Source organism: Mustelus asterias, chromosome 8 (assembly GCF_964213995.1).
Source record: "Mustelus asterias chromosome 8, sMusAst1.hap1.1, whole genome shotgun sequence".
NCBI lineage: Eukaryota > Metazoa > Chordata > Chondrichthyes > Carcharhiniformes > Triakidae > Mustelus > Mustelus asterias.
The window spans coordinates 136716814-136743675 of record NC_135808.1 but is presented as its reverse complement, the minus strand read 5'-3'; the positions used below and the strand labels follow the sequence as shown (position 1 = coordinate 136743675).

At 46.4% G+C, this 26862-nt stretch overlaps 1 protein-coding gene across 1 annotated transcript in view; it reads left to right on the top strand.

Annotated features, from left to right (window-relative positions):
* The window catches only part of LOC144497594 (leucine-rich repeat and IQ domain-containing protein 3-like), a 58853-nt gene that overhangs the window by 4170 nt on the left and 27821 nt on the right, over positions 1–26862 (top strand). Inside the window, exons 3-4 of the mRNA XM_078219039.1 lie at positions 10780–11052; positions 19039–19359. Coding sequence (XP_078075165.1) covers positions 10855–11052; positions 19039–19359 — 519 coding nt within the window. The 5' untranslated portion in view covers positions 10780–10854. The remainder of the gene's footprint in view (positions 1–10779; positions 11053–19038; positions 19360–26862) is intronic.

Below are 26862 nucleotides of genomic sequence, written 5' to 3'. Positions count from 1 at the left end.
ACTTAGATAACAAGGATACCTATGTCAGACTCCTATTTTTTGACTACAGCTCAGCCTTCCCACGAAACTCATCTCCAAACTCCGTGGCCTGGGCCTTGGCACCTCCCTCTGCGACTGGATCCTGAACTTCCTAACTCACAGACGACAATCAGTAAGGATAGGCAACAACACCTCCTCCACGATCATCTTCAACACCGGTACCCCACAAAGCTGTGTTCTCAGCCCCCTACTATACTCCTTATACACCTATGACTGTGCGGCCAAATTCCCCTCCAATTCGATTTTCAAGTTTGCTGACGACACCACCGTAATGGGTCGGATCTCAAACAATGAAGAGACAGAATACAGGAATGAGATAGAGAATCTGGTGAACTGGTGCAGCAACAATAATCTCTCCCTCAATGTCAGCAAAACAAAGGAGATTGTCATTGACTTCAGGAAGCGTAAAGGAGAACATGCCCCTGTCTACATCAATGGGGACGAAATAGAAAGGGTCACGAGCTTCAGGTTTTTATGTGTCCAGATCACCAACAAATATATATATATATTTAAAAATGGAAGCTACATAGTGGCAGAAACAATTTAACTAGGTTAATGGAATTAGTGCTTTTTATATGTTGATGAGCCTAGCAACTCTGTAAACAGAAGGCAAGTTGGTAACAATGAAGAATAGAACATCAAGGGTTTAAGATGTTAGAGGTTCAAAGGAGGAGACGAGGTGTGCACTTCCCAATTCTAAAAGTTGGACTCACAAAATGAAGGTAATTAAGAGTGACCTCTGAGGAAGTTACTTCAGATAAGGGAAGATGAAAACGGGTAGCGGTTTATCAGGAGCAATTTGAACCTATGCAAGTTAGCTGTTTTGAGACCTAAACCTGGAGCAGCAAAAGCTGTGTGAACTCCCAGCAAGCTGTCTGTAGAAAAGCCTGTTTGAACAACCAGTTATTCTGCCCTACATCAGAAACATGAAGCATATTTCTGGTGTGGGAGACTGGATTTTGCCTGTAGTTTTTCAAATCCTGTAGAATGTTGTTTGGGGAGGATTAGCTCTGAAGTTAGGAAAATAAAGGAGTTTGGAACTCGGTAAATTTAGGGAAACTGTGTATAGCCATTGAGTTAGTTCAGTGTACTTCCAGTGGACTTTCTTGTGTATTTCATCGTTTAATAAACCTTTATTTTATTTAAAATCATCACAAAGATGTCTGGGACAACATCCTCTGGTTTTCACATCTTTCCTCACAATATACCAAATTGAAAAAGTACAGTTGAGAGCCAGTGCTTCGAGTTTCCCTTCTCTGGGATTTGGAATATCCTGGCGTTTAACATCAACTGTAATCTGAATAGTTTTAAAAGGTGTCTTCAGGAGTGAAAGGTATAGGGAGATAATTCCAGAGTTTAGGAGCTCGGCAGCTGAACCACCAATGATGGAACAATGCACTTTGGGGATGCACATTGGGCTGGAATTGGAAGATAGATCAGATCTTGGAGGTTTCTACGACTGGAGGAGGTTTCAGAGATCAGGAGAATGAGGTCATGGGGGAATTTGAAGTCAAAGATGGAAATGTAAATTTGAGGCAATGCTGGACTGGGATCCGATGTCAGGAAGCTCAGGATGAACAACTGAACAGGACTCCACGCAAGTCTCAACTTGCAGTTTTGAATAAACTGAAGGTCGATAGGTCCCCTGGGCCTGATGAAATGTATCCTAGGATTCTTTGGGAGGCAAGGGATGAGATTGCAGAGCCTTTGGCTTTGATCTTTGGTTCCTCGCTATCCACGGGGATGGTGCCAGAGGACTGGAGAGTGGCGAATGTTGTTCCTCTGTTTAAGAAAGGGAATAGAAATGACCCTGGTAATTATAGACTGGTTAGTCTTACTTCGGTGGTTGGTAAATTGATGGAAAAGGTCCTTAGAGATGGGATTTACGACCATTTAGAAAGATGCGGATTAATCCGGGATAGTCAGCACGGATTCGTGAAGGGCAAGTCGTGCCTCACAAATTTGATAGACTTTTTTGAGGAGGTAACTAAGTGTGTTAAGACCATAAGACCATAAGACATAGGAGCGGAAGTAAGGCCATTCGGCCCATCGAGTCCACTCCACCATTCAATCATGGTTGATTTCAACTCCATTTACCCGCTCTCTCCCCATAGCCCTTAATTCCTCGAGAAATCAAGAATTTATCAATTTCTGTCTTGAAGACGCTCAACGTCTCGGCCTCCACAGCCCTCTGTGGCAATGAATTCCACAGACCCACCACTCTCTGGCTGAAGAAATTTCTCCTCATCTCTGTTCTAAAGTGACTCCCTTTTATTCTAAGGCTGTGCCCCCGCGTCCTAGTCTCCCCTGTTAATGGAAACAACTTCCCTACGTCCATCCTATCTAAGCCGTTCATTATCTTGTAAGTTTCTATCAGATCTCCCCTCAACCTCCTAAACTCCAATGAATATAATCCCACGATCCTCAGACGTGTTGATGAAGGTAGGGCCGTTGATGTCATATACATGGATTTTAGTAAGGCGTTTGATAAGGTCCCCCATGGTCGGCTTATGATGAAAGTGAGGAGGTGTGGGATAGAGGGAAAGTTGGCCGATTGGATAGGTAACTGGCTGTCTGATCGAAGACAGAGGGTGGTGGTGGATGGAAAATTTTCGGATTGGAGGCAGGTTGCTAGCGGAGTGCCGCAGGGATCAGTGCTTGGTCCTCTGCTCTTTGTGATTTTTATTAATGACTTAGAGGAGGGGGCTGAAGGGTGGATCAGTAAATTTGCTGATGACACCAAGATTGGTGGAGTAGTGGATGAGGTGGAGGGCTGTTGTAGGCTGCAAAGAGCCATAGATAGGATGCAAAGCTGGGCTGAAAAATGGCAAATGGAGTTTAACCCTGATAAATGTGAGGTGATTCATTTTGGTAGGACTAATTTAAATGTGGATTACAGGGTCAAAGGTAGGGTTCTGAAGACTGTGGAGGAACAGAGAGATCTTGGGGTCCATATCCACAGATCTCTAAAGGTTGCCACTCAAGTGGATAGAGCTGTGAAGAAGGCCTATAGTATGTTAGCTTTTATTAACAGGGGGTTGGAGTTTAAGAGCCGTGGGGTTATGCTGCAACTGTACAGGACCTTGGTGAGACCACATTTGGAATATTGTATGCAGTTCTGGTCACCTCACTATAAGAAGGATGTGGAAGCGCTGGAAAGAGTGCAGAGGAGATTTACCAGGATGCTGCCTGGTTTGGAGGGTAGGTCTTATGAGGAAAGGTTGAGGGAGCTCGGGCTGTTCTCTCTGGAGCGGAGGAGGCTGAGGGGAGACTTAATAGAGGTTTATAAAATGATGAAGGGGATAGATAGAGTGAACGTTCAAAGACTATTTTCTCGGGTGGATGGAGCTATTACAAGGGGGCATAATTATAGGGTTCGTGGTGGGAGATATAGGAAGGATATCAGAGGTAGGTTCTTTACGCAGAGAGTGGTTGGGGTGTGGAATGGACTGCCTGCAGTGATAGTGGAGTCAGACACTTTAGGAACATTTAAGCGGTTATTGGATAGGCACATGGAGCACACCAGGATGATAGCGAGTGGGATAGCTTGATCTTGGTTTCAGATAAAGCTCGGCACAACTTTGTGGGCCGAAGGGCCTGTTCTGTGCTGGACTGTTCTATGTTCTAAGTCATTTTGGTTCTCTGTGTGGAGAAGGCACTGCTGACTTGATTTTATTTGTAGCATTTGCACTTTTAACAGCATGGGTGAAGATTTGCATTTCCAGGGTCAGGGAGGGCATACCTTCTAACGTTCCCAGGATTCTTAAAGCAGTTCATATCCAACATCTCCCAAAGTGCAGTCAGTCTGTAACTGAATGGAGACACACATTGTACACAGGCAAGGTCCCAGAAACTGTCAATATAACTAAGGAGCACTGTACATTGGTGTTGTGCGTTTAAGGAAAAGAGTTAATTTCAGCACCTTATTCTGCCTCAAAATGCCATGGCATTTTTTCCCCTAAATTCTGGGAGTTGGGCCACAGGGACGGGAACATTGAGGCAGGAGGAGTGCATTCAGCTTAAACCTCGGGAATGATATCTATGTACCTACACCACTTGGATCTCAGCGATTCAAGGCGACTCACATGACCTTCTCAAAGGCAATTAGGGATGGGGCAGTAAATGCTGGCCCAGACAGTGATGCCCACATCCTGTGAATGAACAAAAAAAAGGGCTTTGGAGGGTCTGTAGCATGCAGATTCAACAGAATGATACCAGAGATGAAAGGGTTAAATTCTGGGGACTTGTTGCATAAAGCTGGTTTGTATTTCCTGGAGTTTCTATTCAGCCCCTTGAAGCCATCCTGCCATTCAATTGGATCATGGTTGATTTGCACCTCATTTCCATTTGTGCACCTCTGCTCCATTTCTCTCAATATCCTTATCGAAATCTGTCAGTCTCAATCTTGAAAGCTCCTTTTGCAGAGCGGGGAGACAGTTCTGGGTTTTCACTTTGGTTTGTGTGAAGAAAGTGCTTCCTGATATCAGCCCTGGTTCTAATTTCAACGCTGTGGCCCCTTGCTCGTAATTCACCCACACGAGAAACTAGTTTCTCTCTATCTACCCTATTGAATTCCTTTATTAGATCAACCCTCAATCGTCTAAGCTCCAGGAAATACAAACCAGCTTTATGCAGCCAGTCCCCAGAATTTAACCCTTTCATCTCTGGTTTCATTCTGTTGAATCTGCAGATTGCACTCCTTGCAAAGCCAAAATGTTTATTTACTAATTCATGGGATGTGAGTGATGCACTATCAATCAAGCAAAGACTAGTTTGTATGCAAGAACAAATAGGCTTTTATTCCCAAAAGACTTGGAGCACACCCATGCTGATGAACTGGTCCGGCGACTGCGGCAGGGGGGTTGGGAGCAGTCACCTTTACACCTGGACCAGAGGGGGAGGAGTCTCAGGCAGGGCCGGCAGGGGCATGCCCAGGCATGTCACACACACACAGACAATAAGCTTAACAGTGGTTTACCACATTCACCCCCTGCTTTTAAAAAAGAGTCCGGCGGGGGTGAGGTGGGTGGAACGATATTTACAGAATTACAAATTTACAAATTCAGTCTCTCTGGGGGCTTGATCTGCCGCTGCGACCGCCACAATGCCGGTTGTAGTGTCGGTTCCGGTGGCTGCGGTGTTGGTTCAGACGCCAGGCCATAGTCGCTCGAGTCATCTGTAGTCCCTTCCGATTGTCGGGTGCGTGGTGGCGGCTCAGGCGTGCTGTATACGGGGGTTGGGGGTGTGGGGTTGTGGGTCGTCGCAGTCCCTGGAGCACCTGCGGGTGCCAGGTCTCGAATAGAGACCGTGTCCTCCTGCCCGTCGGGGTATGCCACATAGGGGTATTGGGGGTTGGCGTGGAGGAGCTGGACCCTTTCAACCAGGGGGTCCAACTTATGGGTCCTCTCGTGCTTCCGGAGCAGGACAGGGCCTGGGGACGTCAGCTACGACGGTAGTGAGGTCCCCGAGGAGGACTTCCTGGGGAAAACAAACATCCTTTCGTGAGGGGTAGCATTGGTAGCTGTGCAAAGGAGCGATCTAATCGAGTGTAGTGCATCAGGGAGGACCTCTTGCCAGCGGGTGACTGGAAGACCTTTAGACCTCAGAGCTAGTAAAACGGCCTTCCAGACTGTCGCGTTCTCCCTCTCTACCTGTCCGTCCCCCCTGGGGTTGTAACTGGTGGTCCTACTCGAGGCTATGCCTTTGGAGAGCAGGTACTGTCGCAGCTCATCACTCATAAAGGAGGAACGCCGGTTGCTATGGATATAGCGAGGGAAACCGAACAGGATGAAGAGGCTGTGCAGGGCCCTGACGACCGTGGCTGAGGTCATATCCGGGCAGGGAATAGCGAAGGGGAAATGTGAATATTCGTCAATGACGTTAAGGAAGTATATGTTGTGGTCAGAAGAGGGGAGGGGGCCTTTGAAGTCGACGCTTAGGCGTTCGAAAGGGCGGGTGGCCTTTATGAGGTGTGCTCTGTCTGGCCGATAGACGTGCGGCTGGCACTCTGCGCAGACCTGGTAGTGTCTGGTTATAGACCTGACTTCCTCAATGGCGTAGGGCAGGTTACGGGCTTTAATGAAGTGAAAAAAACCTGGTGACCCCCGGGTGGCAGAGGTAGTTGTGGAGAGTCTGCAATTGGTCTATTTGTATGCTGGCGCATATTCCCCGGGACAGGGCGAACGGGGGCTCATTGAGCTTCCCGGGCCGGTATAAGATGTCGTAATTGTAGGTGGAAAGCTCGATTCTCCACCTCAATATTTTATCATTTTTGATCTTGCCCCACTGCGTGTTGTTAAACATGAATGCAACTGACCGTTGGTCCGTGAGCAGGGTGAATCGTTTACCAGCTAAGTAGTGACGCCAGTGCTGTACAGCTTCCACTATGGCTTGGGCCTCCTTCTCGACAGAGGAATGTCGAATTTCAGGGCCTTGGAGGATGCGTGAGAAGAAGGCCACGGGTCTACCCGCCTGGTTAAAGGTGGCGGCTAGGGCGAAGTCAGACGCATCGCTCTCCACCTGGAACGGGATGGATTCGTCTACAGCGTGCATCGTGGCCTTCGCGATGTCTGCTTTGATGCGGTCGAAGGCCAGGCGGGCCTCTGCCGACATGGGAAAAGAGGTGGATTTGATGAGCGGACGGGCTTTATCCGCATAATTGGGGACCCACTGGGCGTAATACGAGAAGAAGCCCAGGCATCTCTTCAGTGCTTTGAGGCTGGTGGGGAGGGGAAGTTCCAGGGGGGGACGCATGCGGTCGGGATCGGGACCGATGACCCCGTTTTCCACAACACAACCAAGGATGGCGAGGTGGCGTGTGCGGAATACGCACTTCTTATTATAGGTCCGATTTAGGAGTGTGGCGGTGTGGAGGAATTTGTGGAGGCTGGTGTCGTGGTCCTGCTGATCATGGCCGCAGATGGTGACGTTATCCAGGTACGGAAAGGTGTCCCGCAGCCTGTTCTGGTCGACCATTCGGTCCAACTCACGCTGGAAAACCGAGACCCCGTTGGTAACGCCAAAGGGGACCCTAAGGAAGTGATAGAGGCGGCCATCCGCCTCGAAGGCAGTATATTGGCAGTCTTCCGGGCGGATAGGTAGCTGGTGGGTATGCAGATTTTAAGTCGATGGTGGAGAACACCCGATATTGCACAATCTGATTAACCATGTCAGATATGCGGGGAAGGGGGTACGTGTCCAGCTGCGTGTAGCGGTTAATGGTCTGACTGTAGTCAATGTCCATGCGATGTTTCTCCCCAGTCTTAACAACTACTACTTGGGCTCTCCAGGGGCTTGTACTGGCCTCGATGATCCCCTTCCCTAGGAGCCGTTGTACTTCGGACCTGATAAAAGCCCTGTCTCCAGCACTGTACCATCTGCTCTTGGTGGTGATGGGCTTGCAGTCGGGGGTGAGATTTTCAAACAGTGAGGGAGGGGCGACTTTAAGGGTTGAGAGGCTGCAGGTGGTGCGCGGTGGGCGATCTAAGAACTGGTGATTGCAAACAGAGAGCGGGGGAAAAGGCTCACACGCGACTACTGGCGCCCAAGATGGCAGCCCCTGCAGGTTGCACGCGGCGCTACTGGGCTTGGAGGTCGACTTCGCCCTGCATACCTTCGCGTAATGGCCCTTCTTTCCACACCCGGAGCAGATCGCACCCTTCACCGGGCAGCGTTGTCGGGGGTGCTTCCCCAGGCTGCAGAAGTAGCACTTCGGGCCTCCAGAGACTGCCGCAGCGGTCGGGTCATTGGTGGAATGTGGCGTGGCATAGGCCTGCGGCCCTCCCAAGTACAGAGGTGGCGGCGACTGCGGCGTCCACGATGCGCCCCCGTGGTCGGGGGTGTAGGCCTCGAGATTATGGAAGGCCACCTCTAACGAGTCGGCAAGCACTGCAGTCTTTTGTAGGTCCAGCCCACCCTGTTCCAGCAGTCGTTGTCGGATATAGTTTGACCTGATACCCGTGACATAGGCATCTCTGATTAAGTCCTCAGTGTTTGGGCGGCTGTTATGGCCATCTCACGCTGGAAAACCGAGACCCCGTCGGTGACGCCAAAGGGGACCCTAAGGAAGTGATAGAGGCGGCCATCCGCCTCGAAGGCAGTATATTGGCAGTCTTCCGGGCGGATAGGTAGCTGGTGGGTATGCAGATTTTAAGTCGACGGTGGAGAACACCCGATATTGCACAATCTGATTAACCATGTCAGATATGCGGGGGAGGGGGTACGCGTCCAGCTGCGTGTAGCGGTTAATGGTCTGACTGTAGTCAATGACCATGCGATGTTTCTCCCCAGTCTTAACAACTACTACTTGGGCTCGCCAGGGGCTTGTACTGGCCTCGATGATCCCCTTCCCTAGGAGCCGTTGTACTTGGCCCTGCCAAGTGCTGGCAACGCACGCAGGAATTGGTCGCCCGATTCTCCTGGCTGTTGTCTGCGAGTAGCCAGAAGATGTCTGGCGTAGATTACATTAGTCTGTTTGTTGTACTGGCCTTTTAAAAGTTCGATCGCATCCTCGTAAGTTTCAGCGTCTCTAATCATCGAGAATACCTGATCGCTTACCCGGGCGTGGAGCACGTGTAGCTTGTCGGTTTCGGTCCGGAGGACAGAGGCGGAGGCGGTGAGGAAAGTTTCGAAACATCGCTGCCAGTGATCGAAGCTGTTAGAGGCTGCTACGGCTTGAGAATCCAATTCAAGTCTATCGGGTTTTAGTATCTGCTCCATCCCAAAACTTTTTATTCGCAAAAAGTTTTGGGAATAAAATTGATGCACTATCAATCAAGCAAAGACTAGTTTGTGTGCAAGAGCAAATAGGCTTTTATTCCCAAAAGACTTGGAGCACACCCATGCTGATGAACTGGTTCGGCGACTGAGGCAGAGGGGTTGGGAGCAGTCACCTTTATACCTGGACCAGGGGGGGAGGAGTCTCAGGCAGGGCCGGCAGGGGCATGCCCAGGCATGTCACACACACACACACACAGGCAATAAGCTTAACAGTGGTTTACCACAGTGAGTGTAGCTGGCTAGTCCAGCATTTATTGCCCTTTTCTAATTGCCCTTGAGAAGGTGATGTGAATCACCTTCTTGAATCCCTGCAGTCCAAGGTACATGGATAGAGCTTTGACAAAGGGTCATCTGACTCAAAACGTCAGCTCTCCTTACAGATGCTGCCAGACCTGCTGGGATTTTCCAGCATTTTCTCTTTTGGTTTCAGATTCCAGCATCCGCAGCATAGATATTTTTCTTGCGAAGCGATGCCCAGCCCAGAATGCAGTACTTAGATGGTGTATGATTAAAACTGTATAACTGAAGCATCACTCCCTCCATTGTATCCCAGACCCTTGAGATAAAGGACAACATTTCTTTCTTCTTTTTGTACTGACCCAGTAACTTTTTGTGATTTGTGCACCTGGGCACACAATCCCTTTGCTCCTTCATGGTCCCTAAACTTTCCGCATTAAGAAGATTAAACGAGTTCTCTTTCATGGCTGAGATCACACCTCCTCATAATATTTTTTAAAATATTCATTTGTGTGTCATGGGCATCGCTGGGTGTCCAGCATTTATTGCCCATCCCTAGTTGCCCATTCCTGAGGGCAGTAAAGAGTCAACCACATTGCTGTGACTCTGAAGTCACATGTAGGCCAGACCAGGTAAGGACAGTAGATTTCCTTCCCTAAAGGACATTAGTGAACCAGATGGGTTTTTCCGACAATTGACAGTGGTTTCATGGTCATCAGTAGATTCTTAATTCCAGATATTTTTTATTGAACTCAAATTCCACCATCTGCCGTGGTGGGATTCGAACCCGGGTCCCCAGAACATTAGCTGAGTTTCTGGATTAATAGTCTAGCGATAATACCACTAGGACACCGCCTCCCCTCAAATGTGCTTCATTTGCTATAGTTTTTGCCCATGTCACTTTGCACCTTGTTCCTCTGATCTACACGACTTACCATGCCCCCTATAACCTTCTCAACCTATTAACAAGCTTGAGAAAGAACGGGCATTTATATAATACTTTTAATACCCCCAGGATTCCCAAAAGCATCTCACAGCTGATGAAGTACTGTTTGTAGTATTGACACTGATGTGATGTGGGTTATGGGCAGCCAATTTGTGCACAGCAAGCTCCCACAAACAGCAATGAAATAAAGATCAGCCAATCTGTTTTTAGTGATGTCGGTTGAGGAATAAATATTGGTCGGACACTGGCGATAACGGTAGCACAGTGGTTAGCACTGCTGCTTCACAGCTCCAGGGTCCCGGGTTCGATTCCTGGCTCGGGTCACTGTCTGTGTGGAGTTTGCACATTCTCCTCGTGTCTGCGTGGGTTTCCTCCGGGTGCTCCGGTTTCCTCCCACAGTCCAAAGATGTGCGGGTTAGATCGATTGGCCAGGTTAAAAATTGCCCCTGAGATGCGTAGGTTAGCGGGATTAGCGGGTAAATATGTGGGGGTAGGGCCTGGGTGGGATTGTGGTCGGTGCAGACTCGATGGGCCGAATGGCCTCCTTCTGCACTGTAGGGTTTCTATGAAATTTTCTATGAAATAACTCTCCTGCTGTACTTTGAATGGTCCCATGGGATGTTTTGCACCTACTTGAGAGGTCAGACAGGGTCTCAGGTTAAATTATTCCTGACAATGCAGAGCTCCTTCAGTGCTGTATTGAAGTGTTAGCCTGGATGATGTGTCTTTTTAAAATTGAAAGTGAACATTTCTGACTGATGGTTTTGTATATTCCATAGATCTACGCAGATTTGAGGATTGACAGAAGTCATCTCCTGTCTCCTTCAAAATCATTAATCGAGTCTTGTGGAGAGATGGACAGTATATCCAAAGAGAAGAAACTGGAGGAAATTGTAGTGGTAAACCTGTCTGGACGTTTTCTGAAAAACCTGGGCAGTTTGCCTAACTGTTCTGCGCTGAAGGTTTGCATCCTGCCCGGGAACTACATCACTAAATTTGATGCTCTCATAAACTGTCCCAATTTAATCAAGCTGGATCTCCATGGAAACCATGTAAGTGATGGAATCTGTGTTCAATGATACAAATATCACACAATTGTAAATTTCAGACTCTTGACAGATCAGTCCAGAAATAATGCAGCTATTAAGAAGTGCAGAGTAAGAGCTATTGAGTGAGACTCAATATGAACATGAGCTGTTGAAAGGACTCACAACTCATCAAGATCCTCTGTACATTCCAAAGTACTTCACTGGAAATGCAGTACATTTAACACCGTCTCTAGGAAGAGTTCATTGGAGGGAGAAAGTGCCCAAGAAAGTCCAGTTCTGGGGGAAGTGGAACCAGTACAAACTGGATGGGTTACATCTGGGCAGAACCAGGACTGATGTTGTTAGAGTAGGGTTTAAACTAAAATGGCAGGAGGGTGTATGTTTTACTGCAATTGTACAGGGTATGGGTGAGGCCACACCTGGAGTATTGTGCGCAGTTTTGGTGTCCTTATCTGAGGAAGGATGTCCTTGCTATAGAAGGAGTGCAGCAAAGATTTACCAGGCTGATTCCTGGAATGGGGGGTCTGTCATATGGGGAGAGACTAAGTCAGTTAGGATTGTATTTATTGGAGTTTAGAAGAATGAGAGGGGTTCTCATAGAACCGTACAAAATTCTAACAGGGTTAGACAGGGTAGATTCAAAATGAATGTCCCTGATGGTGGGGGGAGTCCAGAACTAGGGGTCATAGTTTGAGGATAAGGGATAAACCTTTTAGGACTTTGGTGAAAAATTTCTTCATCCAGAGAGTGGTGAATCTGTGGAATTCACTCCCACAGAAAGTAGTTGAGGTCAAAACATTGTGTGATTTCAAGAAGAAATTAAACGTAGCTTTTGGGGCTAAAGGATCAAGGGATATGGGGAGGAAGGGAGGATCAGGATATGAATTTGATGATCAGCCATGAGAGGTCTGGATAGGGTAGACTCTCAGAGGCTATTTCCAAGGGCTGAAATGGTTGCTACGAGAGGACACAGGTTTAAGGTGCTGGGGGGTAGGTACAGAGGAGATGTCAGGGGTAAGTTTTTCACTCAGAGGGTGGTGGGTGAGTGGAATCGGCTGACGTCGGTGGTGGTGGAGGCAAACTCGTTGGGGTCTTTTAAGAGACTTCTGGATGAGTACATGGGATTTAATGGGATTGAGGGCTATAGATAGGCCTAGAGGTGGGGATGTGATCGGCGCAACTTGTGGGCCGAAGGGCCTGTTTGTGCTGTGGCTTTCTATGTTCTATGTTCTATGTTCTATGTAATGAATGGCGGAGCAGGCACTAAGGGTCGAATGGCCTATTCCTGCTTCTAGTTTCTATGTTTCTATGGGAACCTATGCAAGGAATCAGAGGAGGTGAAGGGGAGATGGTCATTGCTCGGCATTTGTGTGGCATGAATGTTACCTGCCACTTGTCAGCCCAAGCTTGGATATTGTCCAGGTCTTGCTGCATTTAGACATGGACTGCTTCAGTATCTGAGGAGTCACGAATGTGTTGAAGATTTTGTAGTCATCAGTGAACATCCCCACTTCTGACCTTATGATGGAAGTAAGGTTGTTGATGAAGCAGCTAAAGATGGTTGGGCCTAGGATATTACTCTGAGGGACTCCCAAACTCCTGCAAAGAATATTGGATCTCAGGTTTCACAAATAGATGTATTGCATTTATGCAATTCTGGTTAGACTCTAACTCGAGTATTGCATCCAGTTCTGGTCATCACATTTCAGGAAGGATGTGGGGGTCCCTGAGAAGGTGCGGTGGAGATCCAGCAGAATGATTCCAGGGATGAGGAGATTTTAGTGACAAGGTTAGGCTGGAGAAGCGGGGGTTGTTCTCCTTGGAGCATGGGAGATTGAGGAGAGATTTGATAGAGGTGTACAAGATTCTGGCAGGTTTAGATAAGGGAGATGAGGAAAAGCTGATCCCATTCACTGATGGTACAAGGATCCCGGAAACAGATTTAATTTATGGGCAACTGGATTGCTTTCTGGAGTGTTGGATTGTTACAGATGGACTAAATGGCCTCTTTCTGTAGTATAATGACTCTATAGCCAGAATTCTCCGGCTGTTCATCTCAGCGGGGTTCACTGGTTCCGCTGGCAGTGCACCCCCACCCGTGGGTTTCCCAACGGCATGGGGGTGGCTTCAATGGGAAATCCCATTGACAGTGGCGGGACCAGAGAATCCCACTACCAGCGAACAGGACACCACCTTCCACCACCGAGAAAACTCACCCCTTGACTCGATGAAAATTGGGATCATGCTTATTTAGAGACATCATCGATAATTATGCTTTTATTTCTAGTGGAGGAACATTTCATAGAATCATAGAATCCCTACAGTGCAGAAGGAGGCCATTCGGCCCATCGAGTCTACACCGACCACAATCCCACCCAGGCCCTACCCCCATATATTCTACCCGCTAATCCCTTTAACGCATCTCAGGACTCTAAGGGGCAATGTTTAACCTGGCCAATCAACCTAACCTGCACATCTTTTGGACTGTGGGAGGAAACCGGAGCACCCGGAGGAAACCCACGCAGACACGAGGAGAATGTGCAAACTCCACACAGACAGTGACCCGAGCCGGGAATCGAACCCGGGACCCTGGAGCTGTGAAGCAGCAGTGCTAACCACTGTGCTAACCACTGTGCTACCGTGGATTTGTGAAAGGGCTTCGCCAGGTATAGGTCGAGAGGCAGTTACTGATTTGTCCACTGATTAGCACTGATCCTGTTTCACAATACCTGGTGAAGGCCCATTTCACTCCTGTTGTATTTTAAAGGGAACGAGGAAAGCCAGGAAAATAGGACTGCAAGTAAAGAATGAATTTGGGTTCATACAGCTTCCTTCATATCCCTCGGTCGTGATTCAGAGTGCTTCACAGCCAATGAATTACTTTTCAAATGTAACCCTGCGTGCATAATTAAATAGGGCAGCCAGTTTGTACACATCAGGGTCACACGAATGAACGACCATTTCATCTGATGGTGAAAAAGAAAAAAAAGAAAGACTTGCATTCATATAGCGCCTTTCACAACTACTGGATGTCTCAACGTACGTTACAACCAATGAAGTAAATTTGGACTGTAATCACTGTTGTAATGTTGGAAAAACAACAGCCAATTAGTACACAGCAAGCTCCCTCACACATCAATGTGCACTTTTGTGATGTTGGTCATAATAGCCAGGACACCAGGGAGAACTCCCTGATCTTCTGCAAAATAGTGTCATAGGAGTTTTTATATCCATGTGAGAAAGCAGACAAGCCATAGTTTAATGTTTCATCTGAAAAATGGCACTTCAGACAGCGCAAGTCTCCCTCAATGCGCAGGAGGCTCATCCTAGATATACTCATTCCGAGCAGTGTCCTAGGGGCATTTCATAAGAATATAAGAATGAGGAGAACTATTTCACATCCAGCTGAGCAGTTGGGGCCTCAGGTTAACATCTCATTTTAACTCCAGGGTCTCTCAATGCCACATTGGAGGGTCAGCCTGGATTCCACCCCAAATCCTGAGGCAGGATTTTAGTGGGGGTTTCTTCCCCATCACTGGAGTCAGCAAGAAGGCAACAGTCTCACAGCCACTTTAAACTCTGAGAAGCATTAATTGGCTGGAGTCAGGCCTTCCCCCTCCTCTCTTGAATGGATGTCCAACTTCAGGACATCCATTTGATAGGCAGTGGGATCTGGGTGTACAGGTACATAGGTCAGTAAAAGAGGCAATGCAGGTGGAGAGGGTAGTCAGGAAGGCATACGGCATGCTTGCCTTCATCGGCCGGGGCATTGAGTTTAAAAATTGGCGAATCATGTTGCAGCTTTATAGAACCTTAGTTAGGCCGCACTTGGAATATAGTGTTCAATTCTGGTCGCCACACTACCAGAAAGATGTGGAGGCTTTGGAGAGGGTACAGAAAAGATTTACTAGGATGTTGCCTGGTATGGAGGGCATTAGCTATGAGGAGAGATTGGAAAAATTTGGTTTGTTCTCACTAGAATGACGGAGGTTGAGGGGCGACCTGATAGAAGTCTACAAGATTATGAGGGGCATGGGCAGAGTGGATAGTCAGAAGCTTTTTCCCAGGGTGGAAGAGTCAATTACTAGGGGGGCACAGGTTTAAGGTGTGAGGGGCAAGGTTTAAAGGAGATGCACGAGGCAAGTTTTTTACACAGATGGTGGTGGGTGCCTGGAACTCGCTGCCGGGGCAGGTAGTGGAAGCAAATAGATTAGTGACATTTAAGGGGCGTCCAGACAAATACATGAATAGGATGGGAATAGAAGGAAGTAGTGGGAGACTTCAATTTCCCTGGTATAGACTGGAAATCGCATAGGGCTGGGAGTCTGAATGGGGAGGAATTTGTAAAATGCGTACAGGAAGGTTCTTTGGAATAATATGTAGATAGCCCGACTAGAGAGGGGGCTATACTGGACCTAGTACTGGGGAATGAGCCCGGTCAGGTCTTCAAAGTTTCGGTACGGGAACATGTGGCAAATAGTGACCACAATTCTGTTAGCTTTAGGATAGTGATGGAAAAAGATGAGTGGTGTCCCAAGGGTAAGGTGTTGGATTGGGGGAAGGCTAACTTTAGTGGGATTAGGCAGAAATTGGCAGCTGTTGATTGGGAGAGGCTGTTTGAGGGTAAATCCACATCTGGCATGTGGGAGTCTTTTAAGGAACAGTTGTTGGGGCTGCAGGATAGGCATGTGCCTGTAAAAAAGAAAGATAGGAAGGGTAGGATTCGAGAACTGTGGATAACCAGGGAAATTGAGGGATTGGTCAAAAAGAAAAGAGAGGCGTACATTAGGTCCAGGCAGCTAAAAACGGAGGGAGCTCTGGAGGAATACAAAGAAAGTAGGAAAGAACTCAAACGAGGAATTAGAAGGGCAAAAAGGGGTCACGAAATGTCCTTGGCAGACAGGATTAAGGAGAATCCCAAGGCATTTTATTCATACATTAGGAACAAAAGGGTTGTCAGGGAAAAAATCGGACCTCTCAGGGACAAAAGTGGGGAATTATGCTTAGAGCCCAAAGAAGTAGGGGAGATCCTAAATGAATACTTTGCATCGGTATTCACAAAGGAGAGGGATGTGTTGACTGGGAGTGTCTCGGAGGGGAGTGTTGACCCGTTAGTGAAAATCTCCATTACAAGGGAGGAAGTGTTAGGTTTTTTAGGGAATATAAAGACTGACAAATCCCCAGGGCCTGATGGAATCTATCCAAGGCTGCTCAGGGAAACGAGAGATGAAATCGCTGGGCCTCTGACGCAAATCTTTGTCTCGTCACTGGACACAGGTGAGGTCCCAGAGGATTGGAGGATAGCTAATGTGGTCCCATTATTTAAGAAGGGTAGGAAGGATAACCCGGGAAATTATAGGCCGGTGAGCTTGACGTCCGTGGTAGGGAAGTTGTTGGAGCGGATTCTTAGAGATAGGATGTATGCGCATTTAGAAAGGAATGAACTCATTGACAATAGTCAGCATGGTTTTGTGAGAGGGAGGTCATGCCTCACTAACCTGGTGGAGTTTTTTGAAGAAGTGACTAGAATGGTTGACGAGGGAAGGGCCATGGATGTCGTCTATATGGACTTTAGTAAAGCGTTTGACAAAGTCCCTCATGGTAGGTTGGTGCAAAAGGTTGGATCTCATGGGATAAAGGGGGAGGTGGCTAGATGGGTGGAGAACTGGCTTGGTCACAGAAGACAGAGGGTGGTAGTGGAAGAGTCTTTTTCCGGATGGATGCCTGTTACTAGTGGTGTTCCGCAGGGCTCTGTATTGGGACCTCTGCTGTTTGTGATTTATATAAACGATCTGGAAGAAGGTGCAACTGGAGTGATCAGTAAGTTTGCAGATGACATGAAAATGGCTGGACTTGCAGATAGTGAGGAACATTTTCAGAGGCTACAGAAAGATATAGATAGGCTGGAAATTTGGGCAAAGAAATGGCAGATGGAGTTCAATCCAGATAAATGCGAAGTGATGCATTTTGGTAGAACTAACGTAGGGGGGAGCTATACGATAAATGGCAGAACCATAAAGGGTGTAGATACGCAGAGGGACCTGGGTGTGCAAGTCCACAGATCCTTGAAGGTGACGTCACAGGTGGAGAAGGTAGTGAAGAAGGCATATGGCATGCTTGCCTTTATAGGACAGGGCATAGAGTATAAAAGTTGGGATCTGATGTTGCAGTTGTATAGAACGTTGGTTCGGCCGCATTTGGAATACTGCGTCCAGTTCTGGTCGCCACACTACCAGAAGGACGTGGAGGCTTTAGAGAGAGTGCAGAGGAGGTTTACCAGGATGTTGCCTGGTATGGAGGGGCTTAGTTATGAGGAGAGATTGGGTAAACTGGGGTTGTTCTCACTGGAAAGACGGAGGATGAGGGGTGACCTAATAGAGGTGTATAAAATTATGAAAGGCATAGATAGGGTGAACGGTGGGAAGCTTTTTCCCAGGTCGGTGGTGATGCTCACGAGGGGTCATAGGTTCAAGGTGAGGCGGGGGGAGGTTTAACACGGATATCAGAAGGATGTATTTTACACAGAGGGTGGTGGGGGCCTGGAATGCGCTGCCAGGCAAGGTGGTGGAGGCTGGGAATGTTTAAGACTTATCTGGATAGCCACATGAATGGAGTGGGAATGGAGGGATACAAGAGAATGGTCTAGTTTGGACCAGGGAGCGGCGCGGGCTTGGAGGGCCGAAGGGCCTGTTCCTGTGCTGTATTGTTCTTTGTTCTTTGATATGGTCCCGGAAGGGTTGGGGGTTTTTGTTCAGTCAAGCAGCATGGTCGATGCAGGCTTGGAGGGCCGAAGAGCCTGTTCCTGTGCTCTACTTTTCTTTGTTCTTTGTTCTCAGGGAAGTGCTGGTCATGTAAAATTGCGGACAGGTTGGTAGTGGGTAGGAGGGCGATGGGAAGGCCGCCTGGGGAAATATATGGGGCCCCCCTGCCTGCAAAGCAACTGGTGGGAGACTGTAAAATTCTGACCTTGATATGGGCCTCAAACCTGACGCGGAGGATAAAGTATTGCTGAGTGGTTAGCTCTTTCAGAGGGCGAGCACATTTAGAATGGGCCAAATGGCCTCCTTCTGTGTTCCAAAGTACCATGCTTTTCAATGGACAAAGTAAAGATTTATCGCTGGATAATTGTTCAGATTCAGCTTTTAGACGTGGTCCCTTTTACTGCAGCATTATGTATATTTAAAATATAATCATGGAGCCTAGAAGGAGGCCATTCAGACCGTTGTACCACTGCTCACCCTTTATGTATGAAATCTTATGACCTTTGAAAAATGTCAGTTGGTGGAACCATTTCCAGCTCTTGATTGCGCACAGGTCAAAAGTTCACCCAGTGGTTGGAGACAACCAGTTAAGGAAGGTGGTTGGGCTCCAGAGGCAGGAAGACCAATAGGAGGCCCCTACAGCAACAACCAGACTGTAGCCAGGCCTGGAGAGATGGGCGCTGTTGAGGCAGGTAGATGCAAAGGTGTCTCAAATGGAGGCGTCCTCACAAACCAGAATAATAATTGAAAAGAACAGAAGGCCTGTAGCTGGTGGCAAACACCCGGAAGGGGTAGATTCTGGCCGAGGATTTGCAGTCTGGCAGGACATTCATGAGCCAGTGAGAGGAGGCTCCAGTGACCTTCCTGCCTGTCATTGACCTCAGGACTCAGGGAGGGAGGGAGGGGAATGCGAGGGGTGCACTCTGTTGCCAAGGAGATCCAGGTGGCACTGACAATAGATCCCAGTTGATCCTTTAATGGGTCTCTTTGACCAGCTACTGCAGTTTGTCGGGTAGCTGCTGTCACGTTGACCCCACCTCTGAAAGCAGGAGATCCAACTTGCAAGTCTCACATTTCCTCCTGATCCCATCTCCAAATCCCCCTGTACAGCTGGTAAGATTCCACAGTACAAGAGCTGTTAGTGCCACGGCCCCCACTCCTTCATCGCTGCCCTGTACCTGGATATAATGTACTAATTTAATTTTGTTTGTTTTTCCCTTGTATTCAGATTACCAATCTGCCAAATGAATACTTTTGGTTTGAACTGAAGTCTCTACAAGTTCTCTATCTCCATGACAACATAATTGGAGAGATGCGGAATGTCAGATACCTGTTTTCCTGCCCTAATCTTCTTGTCCTGACCCTGTTTGACACTCCAGTCAGCCTTGTCTCACAGTATCGGCATCACATTGTCAACGGCATCTGGTCTCTCAAAGCCTTGGATAACTTTGTCATTGCAGATGAAGAAATCATCGAGGATTGTTGGAATAGGAAAAAATTCAAAGCTTTAAGTCCATATTTCCGCCTCCATGTCCCTGTCCCTCCACAGGTTGGTGCCTATTGTATTGAGAAAGAAATGGTTTGGGTTCCACTTGGGAACAATTTGAAATCAAAAAGGGTGCGTTATCTTGAAATTAGAGCTAGGCCATTTGGGAGTGATGTCAGAAAGGACTTTTCACACATAAAGGATAACCCCAATTGTCTGTGACTGCGGCTGATAGGAGCTTTCAGGATTGAGAGTTTTGCTTTGGAAATCTTGATAATGGGAAAATCAAGGAAATCCAATAATTGGGAATGTGTTTTGTTGGTTACATGTGTTAGGGGTCAGATCAAAAACTCCAAGGTATATTGTGAAGTTAGCCTAGACCCCGACTTTACTTCATTTTGGAATTAGTGCGAGCGTAAGGTATTTCACTCCAGGTGTGATTCTATTGACCCACTAGGTACTTTTTATTAAAACAAACTTTATTTAAGAACACAGTTAGAATCGAACAAAAAGAATTTGCATAACTTTTAACAATTACATATGTAAACATGGCAAAGTATAATTATTCACAGCTATCAATCTCTATAGTTACAATTTAAGCAATAACCCCAAAGACATACATTCTACTTCAGAACTAATTAGCACCAAAAACAGATATGCTCATGTGGGTGCTAGATTTCCAGTCTTTTAACCCCTCTGGACAGATTTAGAAAGTGCCTTCTGACTCCCATTCAGCAGTTTCCAGAGAAAGATCAATCTTCAAACAGCAGAACCTCAGATAATCATACAACATAAAACAACAAAGCAGTATACAACATAGCACATTGGCGATGAGGTGGATCAATTGGATGACACAGCCTTACTGGTTTCAGTGATGTTGGAAAAGAGGGATACCCACCAGTTTTTGGGTGAATAGATTCAGCGAAAAGACTCAGCAAGAGTTGTTGAGCTAGTGCCAGCCTCTGTCAGGCAGTTGAAGCAATGAACTACGAGCAAACAATAAAGTTATAATCAATCGGAAAGTAAGACAAGCCACGGAAAAGTAGTAAGAGTGGAAAAAACAAATTGGATAAACTTCACAGAGAACTACAACAAATAAAACAAATAGGTAAAAGTTTGTGACCCTAATCTGAATGAAAAGCGGCCCAGCTATATCAAAGCTAAGGGAAAAAAAAACTAGCACTATGAAAAAGGTGCGAGTAGCTAGGAAATCTATTAGGGCCAGTACAACATTCACCAGCAAGCGGTGAAGAAACTGCAGTTAGAGCAGGAAATTGTGAGTGAAAGGTGGAAAGGGTTGAGAGAAAAAGAGCACGAGTGGAACTCAGCAACAGCGGTCAGAGCATAGAGCTCGAGAAGAGCCACGGAAATCCCATGTAATGAATACTATCTGTGTTATGATGGGTGAGAGAACTGCTCGGCTCAGTGTCTGGGGGGACTTGAGGAATAACATTTTTAGCCAGCGGATGATGACGGTCTGGAATGCGCTGCCTGGGAGGGTGGTAGAGGCAGGATGCCTCACATTCTTTAAAAAGTACCTGGATGAGCACTTGGCCATAAAACTCAAGACCATGGGCCTAGTGCTGGCAAGTGGGATTAGGTGGGCAGGTCAGGGCATTTCATGTGTCGGTGTGGACTCGATGGGCCAACGGGCCTCTTCTGCTCTGTGGTATTCTGTGATTCTATGAAAGGCATCAAAGATTTGATCCATGGTGCTCACGTGGAACATCCTGTATTTACTGCAAGAGTCACTATACTGTTGAAGCAGAAATTAGAGCAGATCTATCATTCATCAGAGCCATTTTGGGAATTCTTCAGAGATCCAACTGAATGGTCAAAATACCAGTTGTGTGAAATACACAAATGAGCTTGAGAAATTGGCATTCTGCAGAGAGGCGGAAACTGTCCAGTGTTCGAGGGTGCTGAGGAAGATTTGACAATGGACAAACCCAAAGAGAGAACACACTGTTGGAACGAGTTATTGAAAACCAACTGAGGAAGATGGAGCTGGGATGGGCTCAGATCAATCTGCGACCGGTGAAGACAGAGTGCTGTCTTGTGATGAAGGAGGAAGTGGATGCATAGAACAAAGAACAACTCAGGTTAGCAGAAAATTGGTTGATACAGAAGACAAAAGGAAGAGATTGGTAAATCAAACCACTCAGCTGAAGGAGATGTGCTAGGGAGAACTAGATATAGAAACATAAAAACTAGAACTGTGCAGAGGGACCTGGGGGTCCTTGTGCACGAATCGCAAAAATTCAGTCTGCAGGTGCAGCAGGTGATCAAGAAGGCGAATGGAATGTTGGCCTTTATCGCGAGGGGGATAGAATATAAAAGCAGGGAGGTCTTGCTGCAACTGTACAAGGCACTGGTGAGGCCGCAACTGGAGTACTGTGTGCAGTTTTGGTCCCCTTATTTGCGAAAGGATATATTGGCCTTGGAGGGAGTGCAGAGAAGGTTCACCAGGTTGATACCGGAGATGAGGGGTGTGGCTTATGAGGAGAGATTAAACAGATTGGGTCTGTACTCGTTGGTGTTTAGAAGGCTGAGGGGAGATCTTATAGAGACATATAAGATAATGAAGGGGCTGGATAGGGTAGAGGTGGAGAGATTCTTTCCACTTAGAAGGGAAACCAGAACTAGAGGGCACAGCCTCAAAATAAGGGGGGCCGGTTCAGAACAGAGTTGAGGGGGAACTTCTTCTCTCAGAGGGTAGTGAATCTCTGGAATTCTCTGCCCATTGAAGTGGTGGAGGCTTCCTCGTTGAATATGTTTAAATCACGGGTAGATAGTTTTCTGATCGATAAGGGAATTAGGGGTTATGGGGAGCAGGCGGGTAAGTGGAACTGATTCGCTTCAGATCAGCCATGATCTTGTTGAATGGCGGGGCAGGCTCGAAGGGCCAGATGGCCTACTCCTGCTCCTATTTCTTATGTTCTTAGAAGCAGTCTCTGGGTGAAGAAATTTCTCCTCATCTCAGTTCTAAAAGGTTAACCTCAAACTATGACCTAGTCCTGGACTCGCCCACCTTCGGGAACATTCTTTTAATCTACCCTGCCTAATCCTGTTAGAATTTTATAAGTTTCTCTGAGATATGCTCTCACTCCTCTAAACCAATTAATATAATTCTAACCGATTTAGGCTCTCCTCATGTGACAGACCTGCCATCCCAGGAATCAGCCTGGTAAGCCTTTGCTGTACTCCCTCTATAGCAAAGACATCCTTCCTCAGATAAGGGCACCAAAACTGCACACAATACTCCAGGTGTGGCCTCACCAACGCCTTTTACAATTGCAGCAAAACATCCCTATCCCTATATTCAAATCCTCTCACTATGAAGACCAACATGCCATTTGCCTTCTTCACTGCCTGCTGTACCCTGTGCACTTACTTTCAGCGACTGATGCATGAGGACATCAAGGTCACGCTGAGTATCTCTCAATTTACACCCATTCAAGTAATAATCTGTCTTCCTATTGTTGCTACCAAAGTGGATAACCTCACATTTATCCACATTATACTGCATCTGTCTTGCATATGCCCACTCACACAGCCTGTCCAAAGTCAAAAGAAGCTTTTGTTCCTAACAAAGCCTCTAATCTCTCAATGTCGTAGAAAGCCACAACATAACAAAAATCATCTCAAAAATATTTGTGGCATCCATTTCTGGGTTTCACATCTTTCCCCACATTTACCAAATTGCAAAATACGGTTAAGAGCTGGTGTTTTAAGCTTCCCTTCAGAGATTTGGAATACCCTCGTGTTTAACATTAGCTTTGCTCTTAACAAAACTGGGGGCTCTTGGCTGAATATTAAAAGCATAATTCCTTGATTGGCTTGGAATTAGTAACTTTAATGGTGAAGAGAGTGAGGAGATTGTTAAATCAGGAGTGGTATTGTGAGATTTTAAAGTGGATGACTGCAAAATGGCTTTGGCAATTATTAAGCCTTGCTTGGAGCAGGGAATCTAACCTTGGACAGTTTGCAAAAGGTAACTAAAGCTAAATTGATGGAATTGGCAGATAAGTTGTAATTGGGATTAGCTGCAGGGGTAAGAAAAGGGATATAATTGAAGGTATAACACCGCATTTAAAATTGGAAAGGATACCAGAGCGACCAAGTTCTCCAAAGAGTGAGGTAATTGAATTTGCTAGCTTTCAGTTACAAATTAAACAATTAGATATTACACAGAAACATAGAAACATAGAAAAATATTTGAAAGAAAAAAAATCAAAACTTGAATTGGAGGCAAAAGAAAAGAAAGGGAAAGAGAGGAGAGAGAAAGAAGACATGAAAAGGAATGGGAAGAAAGAAAAGGAGATAATTCCAGCTCGGAATGCTGCAGTTCAAAAAGACACCAGGGGATCCCCATGGGATGGGTTTAAATTCATCCAGACTCTTCCAAAATTTGAAGAAATGTATCTGGAAGCATTTTTCAAAGCATCTGAGAAAATAACTAAACAGATGAACTGATCAGAAGCAGTCTGGATATGGCTGTTATAGAGTAAGTTAGTAGGGAGTGTGAGTGGAGTATATGTGTCTCTGGGGAATATGATGCTGTCGTTAGTGCTTGTGAGGAGGTAGCAGTGCGATGTAGACAGTTTTGAAATAGAAAAAAACAGCCTGGACAAATTTATATTGAATTTGAAAGAGTTAAATGGAGTAGTTTTGATAGGTAGATAAAAACATTAAAGATAGAGAAAGCCTATGAAGCCATAGAGTCATGAAGCAGGAATTGGAACGCACTCTCTCCGTCCACGGGGGCTCACAATCCGGTGAAACCCGGATTAATAAATCTCACCGGATTAGCGAATCTCTCCGGATTACTGAATCTCGCTGGAAGAGTAAATCTTGCCGGATTAGTAAATCTCACCGGATTAGTGAATCTCACCGGATTAGTGAATCTTGCTGGATTCGTGAATCTCGCCGGATTAGTGAATCTCACCGGATTAGTGAATCTTGCTGGATTCGTGAATCTCGCCGGATTAGTGAATCTCACCGGATTAGCGAATCTCGCCGGATTAGTAAATCTCTCCGGATTAGTGAATCTCACTGGATTAGTAAATCTCACCAGATTAGTAAATCTCACCGGATTAGTAAATCTCACCGGATTTGTGAATCTCACCGGATTAGTGAATCTTGCTGGATTCGTGAATCTCGCCGGATTAGTGAATCTCACCGGATTAGCGAATCTTGCCGAATTAGTAAATCTCTCCGGATTAGTGAATCTCGCCAGATTAGTGAATCTCGCCGGATTAGTAAATCTCACCAGATTAGTAAATCTCACCGGATTAGTGAATCTCACCGGATTAGTGAATCTCTCCGGATTAGTGAATCTCGCCAGATTAGTGAATCTCACCAGATTAGTGAATCTCACCAGATTAGTAAATCTCACCGGATTAGTGAATCTCACCAGATTAGTAAATCTCACCGGATTAGTGAATCTTGCCGGATTAGTGAATCTCGCCGGATTAATGAATCTTGCCGGATTAGTGAATCTCGCCGGATTAGTAAATCTCACCGGATTAGTGAATCTCACCGGATTAGTGAATCTTGCCGGATTAGTGAATCTCACCAGATTAGTGAATCTCGCCAGATTAGTGAATCTCGTCGGATTAGTGAATCTCACCGGATTAGTGAATCTCTCCAGATTAGTGAATCTCTCCGGATTAGTGAATCTTGCCAGATTAGTGAATCTTGCCGAATTAGTGAACCTCCCCGGATTAGTGAATCTCGCCGGATGAGTGAATCTCACCGGATTAGTGAATCTCACCGGATTAGTGAATCTCGCCGGATTAGTGAATCTCGCTGGAAGAGTAAATCTCACTGGATTAGTAAATCTCTCCGGATTAGCGAATCTCGCCGGATTAGTAAATCTCGCCGGATTAGAAAATCTCGCCGGATTAGTGAATCTCACTGGATTAGTAAATCTCACCAGATTAGTGAATCTCACCGGATTAGTGAATCTCACCGGATTAGTGAATCTCACTGGATTAGTAAATCTCGCTGGATTAGCGAATCTTGCCGGATTAGTAAATCTCTCCGGATTAGTGAATCTCGCCAGATTAGTGAATCTCGCCGGATTAGTAAATCTCACCAGATTAGTAAATCTCACCGGATTAGTGAATCTCGCCGGATTAGTGAATCTTGCCGGATTAGTGAATCTCGCCGGATTAGTGAATCTTGCCGGATTAGTGAATCTCGCCGGATTAGTGAATCTCACCGGATTAGTGAATCTCACCGGATTAGTGAATCTCACCGGATTAGTGAATCTCGCCGGATTAGTAAATCTCACCGGATTAGTGAATCTCACCGGATTAGTGAATCTCGCCGGGTTAGTGAATCTCACCGGATTAATAAATCTCACCGGATTAGTGAATCTCACCGGATTAGTGAATCTCACAGGATTAGTGAATCTTGCCGGATTAGTGAATCTCGTCGGATTAGTGAATCTCTCCGGATTAGTGAATCTTGCCGGATTAGTGAATCTCACCGGATTAGTGAATCTCACCGGATTAGTGAATCTCTCCAGATTAATGAATCTCACCGGATTAGTGAATCTCTCCAGATTAATGAATCTCTCCGAATTAGTGAATATCACCGGATTAGTGAATCTCTCCAGATTAATGAATCTCTCCGGATTAGTGAATCTCACCGGATTAGTGAAACTCACCGGATTAGTGAATCTCACCGGATTAGTGAATCTCTCCAGATTAATGAATCTCTCCAGATTAGTGAATCTTGCCGGATTAGTGAATCTTGCCGGATTAGTGAATCTTGCCGAATTAGTGAACCTCCCCAGATTAGTGAATCTCGCCGGATTAGTGAATCTCACCGGATTAGTGAATCTCGCCGGATTAGTGAATCTCGCTGGAAGAGTAAATCTCACTGGATTAGTAAATCTCTCCGGATTAGCGAATCTCGCCGGATTAGTGAATCTTGCCGAATTAGTGAACCTCCCCAGATTAGTGAATCTCGCCGGATTAGTGAATCTCACCGGATTAGTGAATCTCGCCGGATTAGTGAATCTCGCTGGAAGAGTAAATCTCACTGGATTAGTAAATCTCTCCGGATTAGCGAATCTCGCCGGATTAGTAAATCTCGCCGGATTAGTGAATCTCGTCGGACCAGTGAATCTCACCGGATTAGTGAATCTCACTGGATTAGTAAATCTCACCAGATTAGTGAATCTCACCGGATTAGTGAATCTCACCGGATTAGTGAATCTCACTGGATTAGTAAATCTCGCCAGATTAGCAAATCTCACCGGATTAGTAAATCTCACCGGATTAGTGAATCTCGCCGGATTAGTGAATCTCGTCGGATTAGCGAATCTCACCGGATTAGTGAATCTCGCCGGATTAGTGAATCTCACCGGATTAGTGAATCTCACCGGATTAGTAAATCTCACTGGATTAGTAAATCTCGCCGGATTAGTGAATCTCGCCGGATTAGTGAATCTCACCGGATTAATGAATCTCACCGGATTAGTGAATCTCACCGGATTAGTAAATCTCACCGGATTAGTGAATCTCGTCGGATTAGTAAATCTCACCGGATTAG